The following is a 13,359-nucleotide window of genomic DNA, read 5'->3' on the forward strand; positions in this document are numbered from 1 at the left end:
CCCAATCATGGATGCATTGCCTGTATACATGATGTTCACTGAAAAATGTTTTGCATTCTCACTGATTTGTTTTAGGAATACTCTGCGCTGACACATTGCTGACATGCTGTGCCTACATAGAGTGCTGACCATCTGTGTTTTACATGTCTTCTGGCATTAAAATGTGTTGAATTTGTGTTCCTGGGCCCATAACCTATTGATATGCTATCTGTGTGTGTTATTTGGTATTTGGTGGTGGAATGAAGATGAATTGTAGATACACCAAGCAGTCCAGGTGCTTTACCAGGTGTCAGATTTATTGAAGTGTATTAGTGGTTAATGGTACAGCCATACTCACAGTTACTCACTTATTCTGGATGGAGCTGGGCTTAACTGGGACATACAGAGCACCAGCTGGTGATGTACATTGGTAGTAGAGGTAGTATATGCAGGATACGCAGTATATACAGGCAATGTGTAAATTGAAGTTAAATTGAAGTGGGCATCAGAGCACCTCTACATTTCATTACATTATTTCCATTCCCACATATATTAAATAAACTACATTTCATTCAAAAATATCAATTGCCCACTTCATAATCATACCACTTAAAGGATATTATTGTCGGTGCACCTAAGATTATATATATATATATATATATATATATATATATATATATATATATATGACCTGGAAGAGTCACCAGTGGTCAGACAGCAAAACAATTTCTCCTTTCCATCACATTCTTTCCCCCCCTCCTCCCTTTTCCCCCCTAGCATTTCAACCAACAAACACTTCTCTTAACCCCTGCACATATACAAAGGGAGCTCAGTGTGTACCATTAGTATTTTGAGTATGCAGGATAATGTAGCAGGGTCTCTGGAGCTAAGAATATGTCTGTGCCCACTGCGGCACTTATACTCAGTGACAAGATGACACTGAGCATGCACAGAAGACCAAAAAGTGGCCATCTTGGTTTTGTAGAATGCTTCATGTAAGGAGCATTAATGTAAGTAACACAGTAGTGCACTCTATATTCTACCCCTGACTTATATCATATATAGCTTCTGTGATGTCCTGAGATTTAGTTTAGCACTTGACATATATATTGTCAGTTGCCAGTTAATTCTGAATATATACAGTGTTTATATAATCAAGGATCACATGTCCTGAGATGGACATTCACAGTAGAAGTGTGTTACCCTCACCAATGGTTCCCACCACAGGAAAAATAGAGAGGGGAGTTGTGGATGGGGTAAATGTATTGACAGAGGAAAATGGGGTAGAGGAGAGACCCCTTTAAACTGCCATTCTCTATTTCCAATAAACTCATTTATATATTTTTTTAAATTTCTTTCTTTCAGACTGCTACATTGGATAATATATAGTCTAACATTGTTAACAATTAAAAAAATGTTTATTAATGTGCACAGTGTAAATCTAAATACCGTATACTTATTATTGTTAAGACTGATATATCCTTATAGATGTAGGTATCTGTAAAGTAGATGTATAATGGGGCTCTGGTGTTTGATACAAGTTAGTAGCACTTCATAATGTGGCAACTACTGTAACTTCTGCTCAGAGTACCTCTGGTATAGGTTGGTTTCTTTACATTTCTGGGCTCTATGGGTTGGAATGTGGAAAGGGCCCATGCACCTGAAAATCAGGAGATTACAGCCTTGAATATATACTTTGCATATAATTTGCATTATGCTGGTAGAAAAATGACACCTTCTCCCAATGAAGAATGCAATGCTTTATTGAACTCCTGCTGTACAGTCTTTAACCACTATGAACATCTGTTAAGTGACCTTCCTCCTCACAGGCTGTCCCATCTGGAGTCCATTATAAAAGCTGCTGGCAGGCCAATTCTTCCTCATTAACTCAATAAATTCAGCTTCTCAACTCTGCCTTGTATTGCACAAGTTTGCTCTACAGTACAGTACCTCTAATATTAGGGATGTAATTATGATCCTGGTGGTCAGGATGCCAGCGCTCAGAATGCCGTCAACAAAATCCTGACACCTTTCAGAATTCTGCCAGCATCCCAACTACTGACTTCCAAAGACCCATCACAGAGAGCAGGGGTGCAGCTGACAAAGGACCAAAACAGCACCTTAGATTCAGGGTCTTCAGGCTCTCTTATGTCTCAAAGCTTGAGGGTTGCGCTTCTGATTTGTTACTTATCAGACACAAGCAGCTACCTCACATAGAGAGACATTAATAATTGCTGATGAACACCAGTGTGGGTTGGAGTTAGGCTGTGGGGGGAGGGTTAGATTTAGGAGGGGAGGGTTAGGGTTATGCTGTGGGGGGAGGGTTAGATTTAGGCTGTGGTCGGGTGGGTTAGGTTTAGGCTGCGAGGAGGGAGGTTTAGGGGTATGAGTAGGGTTTGGTTTACCCTACTTAGGTGTTAGCATTGTAAACCAGTGGAGATGCCGGCGTCTGGATTCTGAGCGATGGGATGCTGAGTGACGGCATCTCGTATTCAACCGCTAAGAATAACATTCTAAATATTTCTTAACCTGTAAAGCTAAATCAGTTTTGCACCCTCCTAAATGTGTGACTCTACATGATAGTACTCTCCCAACCTGTCATTCTGCTTGTACCAAAATCTGTGGCCCACCACCTATTATTATTGTACACACCAGTCTAAATGACTATTCTAGAACATTAAACTCTATCGTCATATCACTCTGCACACTCAGCCACACCACACAACCATAAATCTTATAACTACAATAACGATTCGGACACATAAAATTGCAGGGAAATGGTTTAGACTTTTTATTTCTCAACTACTGAACCTATTTAAACGTACTAATTTTATTATTATTAGCATAAACTATTCAAAACATTACTAAAAACATAGAAAATATAAATATGGTGGCGGGGATTCTGAACGGCCTATCACAGCATGTAATCAATACAAATATGAAAAATAACAAAAGCCAGGGCCTAAACGGCCCACTGTGAAAATAGCGACTCGGGACCAACTGCCCCTCCCCCAACAACTTGTAGGGGTCACAGGCCTCCTGCCCAACCCTACGGGGAAAATTGTCCTAAACTACGACTTGAGGAGCCACCCATGTAGCTGGGAAGAACAGGACCCACCTGGATCGGTGGTCATCCAAGAAATGCCCTACTTCACCCTAATGCCATCCCAGTCACATGGGTAACCCCCGAGGGAAGAACTAAAAGTTACCAGAAACACAACATCAACCCAAAAATGGGTCGTTCATAAACCAGGCCAAACCAGGACCTAACGTCCAAAGCCACCACCATCCTAACAACTCCACACTAATCCCCAGAAAAACTAAACATCCAACGCTCTCAAACCCAGAATGAGGTCCCTCATGAAGACCTCAATGCCACCCCTGGACAGATGAACTCCATCCCCCCTAAAAAGCTGCTGCTCAGCAAAAGCGATACCTGGATGCCTCACTACGGATCCACCACACCCAACACCCACCCTGCCAACTACCGAATTAATTCTCCTCGACATCTCAACTGCTGAGGGGCTAATCACACCCTTCCACACCAAACGTGGCACGATCTCGGACCGCAAAATCTAACAAAAAGGCCACCTCTCCATCAAGAGTAAAAGATCTGCCCCGATGGTCGTTCACAAATCAAGACATGTACGTGATGTCAGATCATTACCCCCAGGGTGTATGATTAATAAACGGGGGTAACAGAAACGCTCCACCGAGCTACGTAGCACCACTTCCAAATCCTGCCAAAGCATCCCCCACTGCCATACCCACCTGACATTAGACAACTCAGATAACTCCCTTGACCCTAAGAGTACTTCTGACCTAGCGAGCCAGAATATATATGAGTGCCCAACCACCCATATGAATGAATAGTCCAAATGGCAACCTGGTAAAAAAACAAGTGTATAAGAGGTTAATAAAATGTATACTCATATAAAAATAGGTATGGTAACAAGCAATATTTTAGCATCTATACTCTAATGGGGCAAATCCTAACAAAAACATAGCCTGTCACTAAGCCTATTTAATCCCTAGTACCTAAAAGGAGAATGGGTGAGTGGGCCAGGGGAAGATCCCAACTTGACCTGAGGCAAAAACACAAAATGTACAGCAACGGGCAGAAGCCACAGTTAAAGCCAGTGATAAAACAAAAATTCCTCAAGACCCCCACCAACGTGGCGAGTAGCTAGTCCTCAAACTGGGATGACAGCAAACGGAAGTCCAATGTACAAGCAAACACCAACTTTCCATTTACCAAATGCCTGCCCTTTTACCATGACAATCACCCTCACCACACCAGTAGCCATAAAAGGGCACCCGTGCGATGAAGGTAGAGCAGAAAAACTATCAGGCAACTGACCCAGCAACCAGGTACAACGCCGCATATAACCTTCCACTATAAACCGGTTCTGAACAGCCGAACCAGCAAAATAGGGAGAGGAACGGCCAGAGGCCACTGCCAAGACCACCGAAACATGCCTGCAATCTCAAACAGCGCCCCCGAACTTCCCTGCACCCACTTTCATGAGGAAAGCTCTGAAACATTGCACCCTGGCCACCAAGTCCCTGAGACAGACTGTGTCCAACCGCAAGGAGAGGCCGTGGTCCGAAATAACCAGCACACCACTCCCAGCACTTCGCAATCATGCTAATACAGAAAATAACTCCTACTGACCACAAGCCAAGGCAAGTAGACAATATATCCTCTTACCTCTGGTACCCAGGTTCAACAAGAACCGAATCCACGGCTCCGAAGATGCGAGAAATGAACGATAAGTCCCCCGGCCCAGGGACTAGTGGGCTAATGCCGCCAAGCTGGATGTATCATCTGCCATACATAATCGGGGCATAACTGACCGACAGGGTCAGCAAAAGGTGCCAAACTCCTAAATTGCGCCAAATCAAATCTTGACAATGCATCCGCCACCCCATTATCAATACCAGCCACATGATGCGCGCAAATGGAAACATTAAATTGCAAACACCACAGCACAAGCTGAGCAATGACCCATATGGTTGGCAAAAATGATGACTGCTGTTAATCGCTTGAACAACTCCCAAGTTATCGCACCAAAAAACCACCAATCTTTTTTACAAAATCTCCCCTCAAAGCTCCAGTGCAACCAATTTGGGAAAAAGCTCCAGCAAAAGGAGTTTACGAGTCAAACCCTCAACCACCCACTCGTTGGGCTGAGGCGTGGCACACCAACTCCCCCCAAAAAGGCACCAAACTACCTGAAATGCTAAATTCGACGCCGGCGAAGCAGGCCAAATACGCACCCCATTAAACTGATCCACACAAACGCTCCAAACTACCAGATCCCTATGAATTTCCCCCGATAACCATAAAAAATTGTGAGGGCTCCGCGATTTTGTGGTTAGTCTTTCCAACTTTCTGTAAAAAACCCTAGGGTACCACCCTGCAAGCAAAATGAAACAACCCCAAAAGAGACTGAGCTTGCCGCAGCGTAACCTTTCCCACTGCCAGTGACAGTAAAATACCATCATGCAATCCTTGAACTTTATCAGCAGGCAATCTACAACACCCCCCCAGGGTATCTATTTTGATGCCTTGATAAGAAAGCTTGGTAGTAGGCCCTTTCATTTTGTCCAACGCTAATGGCACCCCGAAACAGGAAAAAAGTGCAACTGCATCCCATAGCAGGAAATCGCAGCTATGGGACCCAGCAGGACAGACAAGCAAAAAATCATCCAAGTAGTGCGCAATGCCCACCACCCGGGATCCCGTCCCTAAACACCAATGCAAAAATGAGCTGAACCTCTCAAAATAGGAGCAGGAAATAGGACAAGCCATGGGCAAACATCTGTCAAAAAAAACCCCATCCTCTAAACGGAAACCCATGAACCGAAAAGCCAACCTTCCTAATGTGTAATACCCATAGACCCCTACAAACCACCTCCCACTTCCCTATACCTTGCCATTTCATTGGCTAACAAATTGACCCTAAATCCTTCCCCCAAAAACTAACCCTCTGTGTCCCTGAGTGACAGACTGGAGGTTTATGACACTACTGTAATATAAAATGTCCTCCGTGTTCTTTCTTGTTTGGAATCCTCTTCTTTATTTGGCTTTCCCACAATTTCTCGCACTGTTGGTGCACTTTGGAGGCATATATTTTTTGCAGGGGGTTGTATATAGTGCAAATTGGTATCTTTAGACCTGGTACAGAAGTGTCAAAAAGCCAGTCATTTTGTGGTTAGTGGTTTGTACAGTTCAGCTTGCCCTCTGCTGTATGCATTGAACAATCATAAAGTTAGTAGTTGAACATACTGTACATATATTTGTAACATAAACTAAACACTTCATATGAGGGTTAAATAAGCAGTTAAATTCTCTTTACTTAAGTATGGGAGGGCAACAGGTACAGGCACCAGGGCTGCCATCAGAGCTTGTGGGGCCCAGGACTGTCAAAATCGACAGGGCCCCTCAACTTGGGATGGGGGGGCAGTTTGTCAGAGATGGGCATTGCTGTAGATGTGAGTGGAACTATAGCAGAGGTGTGGCATTAATTGGTGTGTAAACCATTTTAAAAAAAAAACTATCAATGTTTGGGCTGTGGGGGTGGGTTTTATAACATGTTAATCTATAATATAGAGGTGAGGGTGAGAGAGTGGGGTGAGGATGTGAGAGCAGGGTGAAGGTGTGATAGTAGGGTGAGGGTGTAAAAGCAAGGTAAAAGTGGGAGAGCAGGGTGAGGGTGGTAGGGCAGGGTAAAAGTGGGAGAGCAGGGAGGGAGAGGTTGAGAGAGCAGGGTCTCACCCAGACAGAGACAGGGCCCGGGGGTTGGGATGCAGCTGCATTTTTAATGTAGTTTCGGCCGTGAGTTAATCGGAGCTCACGGAGCGGCAGCCAATCAGGAGCCGCCGCTGTGGCCGCTCCTAATTGGCTGCCGGTCCTCGAGCTACGATTGGCTCACTGCCTGACCGCTTTCAAAATGCCCTCGGAGCTAAGCTACTCTGCTGTCTGCCAGGCCCCTTTTCTGTCCAGGCCCGGAACTCTAGTCTCGGCAGTCCCTGACAGGTACTGTAGGAAATGTTTACAAATTCCTGTCCCCAGTGCATGTGAGGTGCATACATTCAGTCAAGTAAATAGAGTATGCAAAACATTGGGAAAATTGTGTTGAAAGCTGCATAATTGTGCACACAATGGAATATAGGGCCTGATTCAGACCCACTCGCGAGCGGCTGTCCGCTCGCAAGTGGGTCGATGTTATGCACTGAGCATGCGCACGACGGAGGGAGCTCCGTCGTGCGCATGCGCCAGACGCGACGAGCGAAGGAAAGTCCTTCGCTCGTTGTGTCCGATCAAAGGGGGCGTGCTGTCAATGTTGATTGACAGCACGCCCCCTTTGGTGGGCGTGCCGGGGGCGTGCCTCCCTGACAGGGGCGTTCCCACGGGAACGCCTCCCGTCAGAAGCCGGCCCACTGACATCACTAGTGATGTCAGTGGGAGTGATTTTGGCTCTGATAGAGCCAAAATCACTCCGGAGCTTGCGGTTGAAAACCTCAACCGCAGGCTCCGGCTCGCAATTTCGATGGTCTCGACCATCGCGGCCATCACAAAGCACGCTCGTATAGCCTGTGGGTGGTGACCCACAGCTATACGAGCGTCCAGGAGAACGCTCCATGAAAATGGAGCCCGGCCCTCATTCAGAGCGTGCGCTCTGCTCAGAGCGTACGGCTCTGAATGAGGGCCATAGTCTCCCTAATTATGTGTGAGATTTTATATTTCAGTTATCTAATCCTGTTCGTCTGTTGAAGTACAGCACTGAGTGCATCTGAAACTTCTTTCCCTACCATAGAAATGCTAGTTGATCATAAACTATATGCTGTATTATTGTCATGCCCAATTAGGCATATACTGTATATATATGTAATTATGTATATATATTTTTTTCTTTTCTAGGTAATAAAGTGCAAGGCAGCAGTGTTGTGGGAGGCACATAAACCATTCAGCATTGAAGAGATTGAAGTTGCTCCACCAAAAGATCATGAAGTTCGTATAAAGGTGAAATATATTATCTATCTATCTATTTGCCTGTCTAAATTGATGTCTCAATAATTATACACTAAAGAGACTATGACAACATATATGCTACATAACGCCCGATACATAAAGTGAAATATTGAACTTTGCATTATATTGAACATATCTTGACTTCATATAAATACAGTTTTAAAATGATTACTGTACTTGTTTTAAAGTGTGATCTAAAATACGTATCTGTGTATATTTATGTTTCCATGGGGTTATTTAGTTAACTAAAAATATGCAGGAAGAAACTATAGCAATCAATCAGAGATTACCTGTGGACGATCTGCAGTAGCACAGGTTAGTCCAGAGTTTCCCAAAAGTGGTCCTCAAGCTTCCCCAACAGTTCAGGTTTTAGAGATATGCATGGTTGAGCACTGGTGGTTAAATGAAATTGACTGAGGTACTAATTAAGTCAATATATATCAAAAACTCAAGATTATGTAAATAATTTAAAATGTGTGTTCTCCACAATATTAATCATATCGTAGTGATCCTGCTATCATACTATATATCACCTCAAATATATTGAAGGAATGAATATATTAGTTGATTTTTGCTCAAATGATCCACTCAGTGTTATCCTTTGATATTATTAAATGATATTATACCACTATGTGTTGTAGTCCCTCTCTTTATTATGTCACAGAGCACTATAGCCAATTGTACTCATTTACTAATTGGAAAAAAGATTGCATTAATTCGGTATCCACAGAGAGTTGAGTATAATCTCTCCTACATCTACTATATCATCTCTGAAATAAAGGTGATATAACAGATACTAAATACCAATAGATGGTATATGTGATGAATGGTTATTTAATTAGCCCCTGCAACTGATAGACAATTGGAGGTAATGTACAATATTTATCAAACACTTATTAAACTCAGTAATAACCCTTATTCTCTGGGTATCTCTCAACCAATGTTAATTAATAGTATGATATATCACATCCCTGTTTGGAAACTGCTGTAATAATTATCACATAGCATTTCATATGGTTTCTTGAGAATGATGGCGCCAGACAGCGCTCAATGTATTTACTCCTATCTTGTAAATACCATAGTATGAACTAATAGACTATTGATCACATTCATAAGTAATGGCTGAATTTGAACATTGTGTGGTACTGATCCTAATAGACCAACTATCTCTTCCATGTACTCAGAAATATTACAATTGTGTCTGCTGTACCATCCAGTAATCTCACTTTCCTGTGAGTGTTCCAGCAGTATTATGTAACCTTGTTGGCAATAGTGTAACCCTGTCAGTTCTGACTGCCTAATAAAATATTCACTGCGCTCTGTTTACTGAGCTCTAATCTCCTATGTCAAAACTCCCAGCTGCTAGTTGCCTTGTTATATCTATTAGATGGGCTATGATATATTGCAGCATCCTTCAGTGCACATACTGTATTTGCTTCACCACAATTAACAGCGTATTTTACTCAAACAAACATGTATTTTCTGAAGACACTGCAGTGTGTAAGTGATAAGTGAGGGACTGATAGGGCTAGTAAGGTACTTACATCAGAACTGACATGCGGCAAACAGGGGACTTTTTCTGCCAGCCCCGCTACTACCACTCTGTCACCAAAGGAGCTTTAACATTGTTTTTTAATAATAAAGTTTCTCACCATAGTTTTTACAGTATATGTTATGCTTTCAACAAAATTTCCTTTTATTTACATTTAGCGCCTGTCAACATTTACCATATTTCACATCTACCCCTCATGCACAAAACCGGAAACATCGGAAACAATGAATGCAGATCAGGTGGTCATCAGCCTTCTGAGTCTAAGCTGTGGCAGACATAGGATTTCCAGACTGCTGTGGGTAGCAATGCAGTGGCTAATTTATGGACACAAAGATAAATGGTCTGACATACCTGTGTTTTTATAACCATCCCCTGTTACCTCCCCCAAACACTGACTAGTTGCCACTCACTTTGTGAGTGAATCCTCTAAACACAATTTAATTGCTGTGCGTACACAGTGCGACTTACACGCATGCGCAATGGTTTACAATCTCTCAAACTGTGTATACTGTATATCAGCACCTGAATCAGGCCCACAGTTCTTTTATAGCCAGGACACTGATACCCAAATACAAAGATGTACAGTCAGGTGCATAAATATTGGGACATTGACAGAATTCTCATATTTTGGCCTCTATTCACCACCACAATGGCTTTGAAATGAAACAAATGGGCTCCTCCAATCAGAGATCAGCACATGGTCCTCCAGTAGTGCACTTCAATATGCCACCTTGCAGGCTGTGGTGGTCTACAGGCTGGCCCCTTTTACTAATCCTGTAATTTTGGGATTCCAATTCTGGATTTTTTGAGGCTAAATCCTACGCTCCCACAGACTGGGATACTTTTATTGGCCTCCCTTCTTCTACTGGAAGAAAGATAATTACACCCAATTATTCCGGGTCTTTTGGTGTTGCTGCGCTCTCCGGTGCATTCGTTCTTTTTAAGAATGTTCCAAACAGTTGATTTGGCCACACCTAATGTTTCTGCTATCTCTCTGATGGGTTTGTTTTGATTTTTCAGCCTAATGATGGCTTGCTTCATGGATAGTGACAGCTCTTTGGATCTCATATTGAGAGTCGACAGCAACTGATTCCAAATGCAAATGTCACACCTAGAATCAACTCCAGACCTTTTACCTGCTTAACTGATAATGAAATAACGAGGGAATAGCGCACAGCTGTCCATGAAATAGCTTTTGAGTTGATAGTCCCATTACTTTTGGCCCCTTAAAAAGTGGGAGGCACTTATAGAAACCGTTGTAATTCCCACACCATTCACCTGATTTGGATGTAATTACCCTCAAATTAAATCTGAAAGTCTGCAGTTAAAGCACATCTTGTTTGTTTAATTTCAAAGCCATTGTGGTGGTGAATAGAGGCCTTTATTTGTCATAAGAGACCCCTTATGCCCCTTTATATAATATCAGAGCCCTCAAATACCATAAGAGACTCCTCATGCCACTTTGTATGGCATCAGAGTTATCTCATAAAGTATGTCATAAGAGAGCCCCTAATGCCCCTAAGTATGTCAGAGCCCTCTTATACCCCTTTATAAGCCATCAGAGCACCTTGTTAAAAAGGTACTGAAATGCATTTGGGATTAAAGTTGTTCCACTGCTACATGATTATCAAACTGATCATACTGAAATTGTTGAAAAGGTGATTTAAACAAGCTTCCTAATTTAACATCTGTGGGACAATTGTTATAGGTTTCTATTGCACTGTTTTTGCCTATAATCTAAAAGAGAAAGATCTTATGAGGAAAAATACCTTGATTGCCTTTTCTTGTAAGGGTATATATTCCTTCTGGCTTTTGGATACCAGATTTCCCCCTCCTCCCTGGGGAAGCCAAAACTGACCCATTTTTGTAATACTGGGATTAGGTATTAAAAAAAATGAAATCACAGGTTCACGGGATTGCCAGGATTGAATTATACAAATAAACTATTATTATTCTGTGGTCCCTAAAGTGTATCCGGTTGGTGTTTTATGGTCTTATTCTTATAGAGAGGCCAAGTTTATTTAGTTTTTTCCCTTGGAAAATGAATTTGAAAGCTATAGATTACACACTGTTTACACCAATATGTCTACAGCTTTAAAAGGTACATAATAGATGTCTCAGACAGGTGGACACTGAAAGTCAGACACACACTTGCTATAGTGATCAGTAGTCAAATGACTAGTGAATTATATTTGTATATACTGTACTCACAAGAAGCCACAGCCTACAGGACAGTCACAGCCTCAGATGAGTCACTCTCATGCCTGCTGTTCATCATCTCCAAAGTCAGAGGCGCTTGTGATGGGCTCCTCCAATCAGAGATCAGCACATGGTCCTCCAGTAGTGCACTTCAATATGCCACCTTGCAGGCTGTGGTGGTCTGCAGGCTGGCCCCTTTTACTAATCCTGTAATTTTGGGATTCCAATTCTGGATTTTTTGAGGCTAAATCCTACGCTCCCACAGACTGGGATACTTTTATTGGCCTCCCTTCTTCTACTGGAAGAAAGATAATTACACCCAATTATTTTCATTATACAATTGAACGGACTGTTTTTGATTTTAGTACACTAAAATGTTTTTGTTTCACATGTATAATTTGTTACTGAATCAGTGCTCGAATTGTGCTGGTATACATCGGTATGGTACTGTATACCAGCACTTCAAGAAATAAGCTGCCCACTGGAAGATCTTGAGAGGCATATGGAGAAGGCGCCACCTTTGCTTTCGCCATATGCTGGGCTCTTGATGAGATTTTGTTACCAGTGGGCATCTGGCGGCTCCCTCCCTGCAGCCGGACGGTGGAACTTACTCCTGAGCTCAGCCTTCCAGCTCCCATAGTGGGTGTTGGGAGAGACGTCATGACGAGTGATGAGCGCGAGGAGCTGTCAGGCGGCGACAGGTGCAGGAGTGGGTCTTCAGGTAAGTACTGTTTGTGTCTGTGTGTGTGGCATTGTGTAAGTGACACTACTACAGTATGCATTGTATAGGGGGTACTGCTACTGTGGGCATTGCAGGGGGGCACTACTACTGTTGGCATTGCATAAGGGGCACTACTACTGAGAACATTGCATAGGGGGCACTACTACTGTGGGCATTGAATAAGGGACACTACTACTGTGGGCAATGTATAAGTGGCACTTCTATTGTGTAGCTTAATGTGTATAAGGGATACTATAGTGTGGTACACTACACAGATTAAAAATGGGTGTGTCTTAAGGTCAAGTCTCCTTTTGAGTGGCTAAGCCCCCTTTTCTGGCACATACATAAGTACAACCTTAGATTTTCCATATTCCATACCCAACTTAAAAATTCTTACTTCTACCACTATACTGAATCATTTGTGAAGTGACTACCCACAGTACTCTAGAATGAATCAACTCCAAAAAGCTTATTATCAGAGCTCCCTCACATGCCAGATTAGATCCATCATGTCCCTTTATATGGCATCATAGCACCCTTATATGCCATAAGAGACCCCTCATGTCCCTTTTTTTTGCCAGAGCCCATTCATGCACCTTTTGAAAAGGCAACAGTCCCCTCGTATGTCTTAAGAGATCACTCATGCCCATTTATATGCCACTAATTCTAGAGTCATCTCATGCCCCTTTATTTGCCCCTACTGATAGAACCTTCTCATGTCTCTTTATATTCCACTAATGCTAATGCCCCCTCATTTCCGTTATTCTGTATGCTACGAATGCCTAAATCCACTCATGCCATTCATCTTTATATGGATCTGATCAGAGAGAAACCTGACCTCATATATTGTTTTAGCTATTATATTGATCA

General features: G+C 42.7%; 1 protein-coding gene across 2 annotated transcripts in view; it reads left to right on the forward strand.

Annotated features, from left to right (window-relative positions):
- Window positions 1–13,359, forward strand: part of LOC148481538 (alcohol dehydrogenase 1-like) — a 207,057-nt gene that overhangs the window by 98,589 nt on the left and 95,109 nt on the right. For both annotated transcript variants that reach the window (XM_088453272.1, XM_088453273.1), the window contains one exon: window positions 7,907–8,008. In XM_088453272.1, the coding sequence (XP_088309398.1) occupies window positions 7,907–8,008 (102 nt within the window). The remainder of the gene's footprint in view (window positions 1–7,906; window positions 8,009–13,359) is intronic.

Source organism: Taudactylus pleione, unplaced genomic scaffold (assembly GCF_031769625.1).
Source record: "Taudactylus pleione unplaced genomic scaffold, aTauple2 ptg000574l, whole genome shotgun sequence".
In the NCBI taxonomy this organism is placed as follows: Eukaryota; Metazoa; Chordata; class Amphibia; order Anura; family Myobatrachidae; genus Taudactylus; species Taudactylus pleione.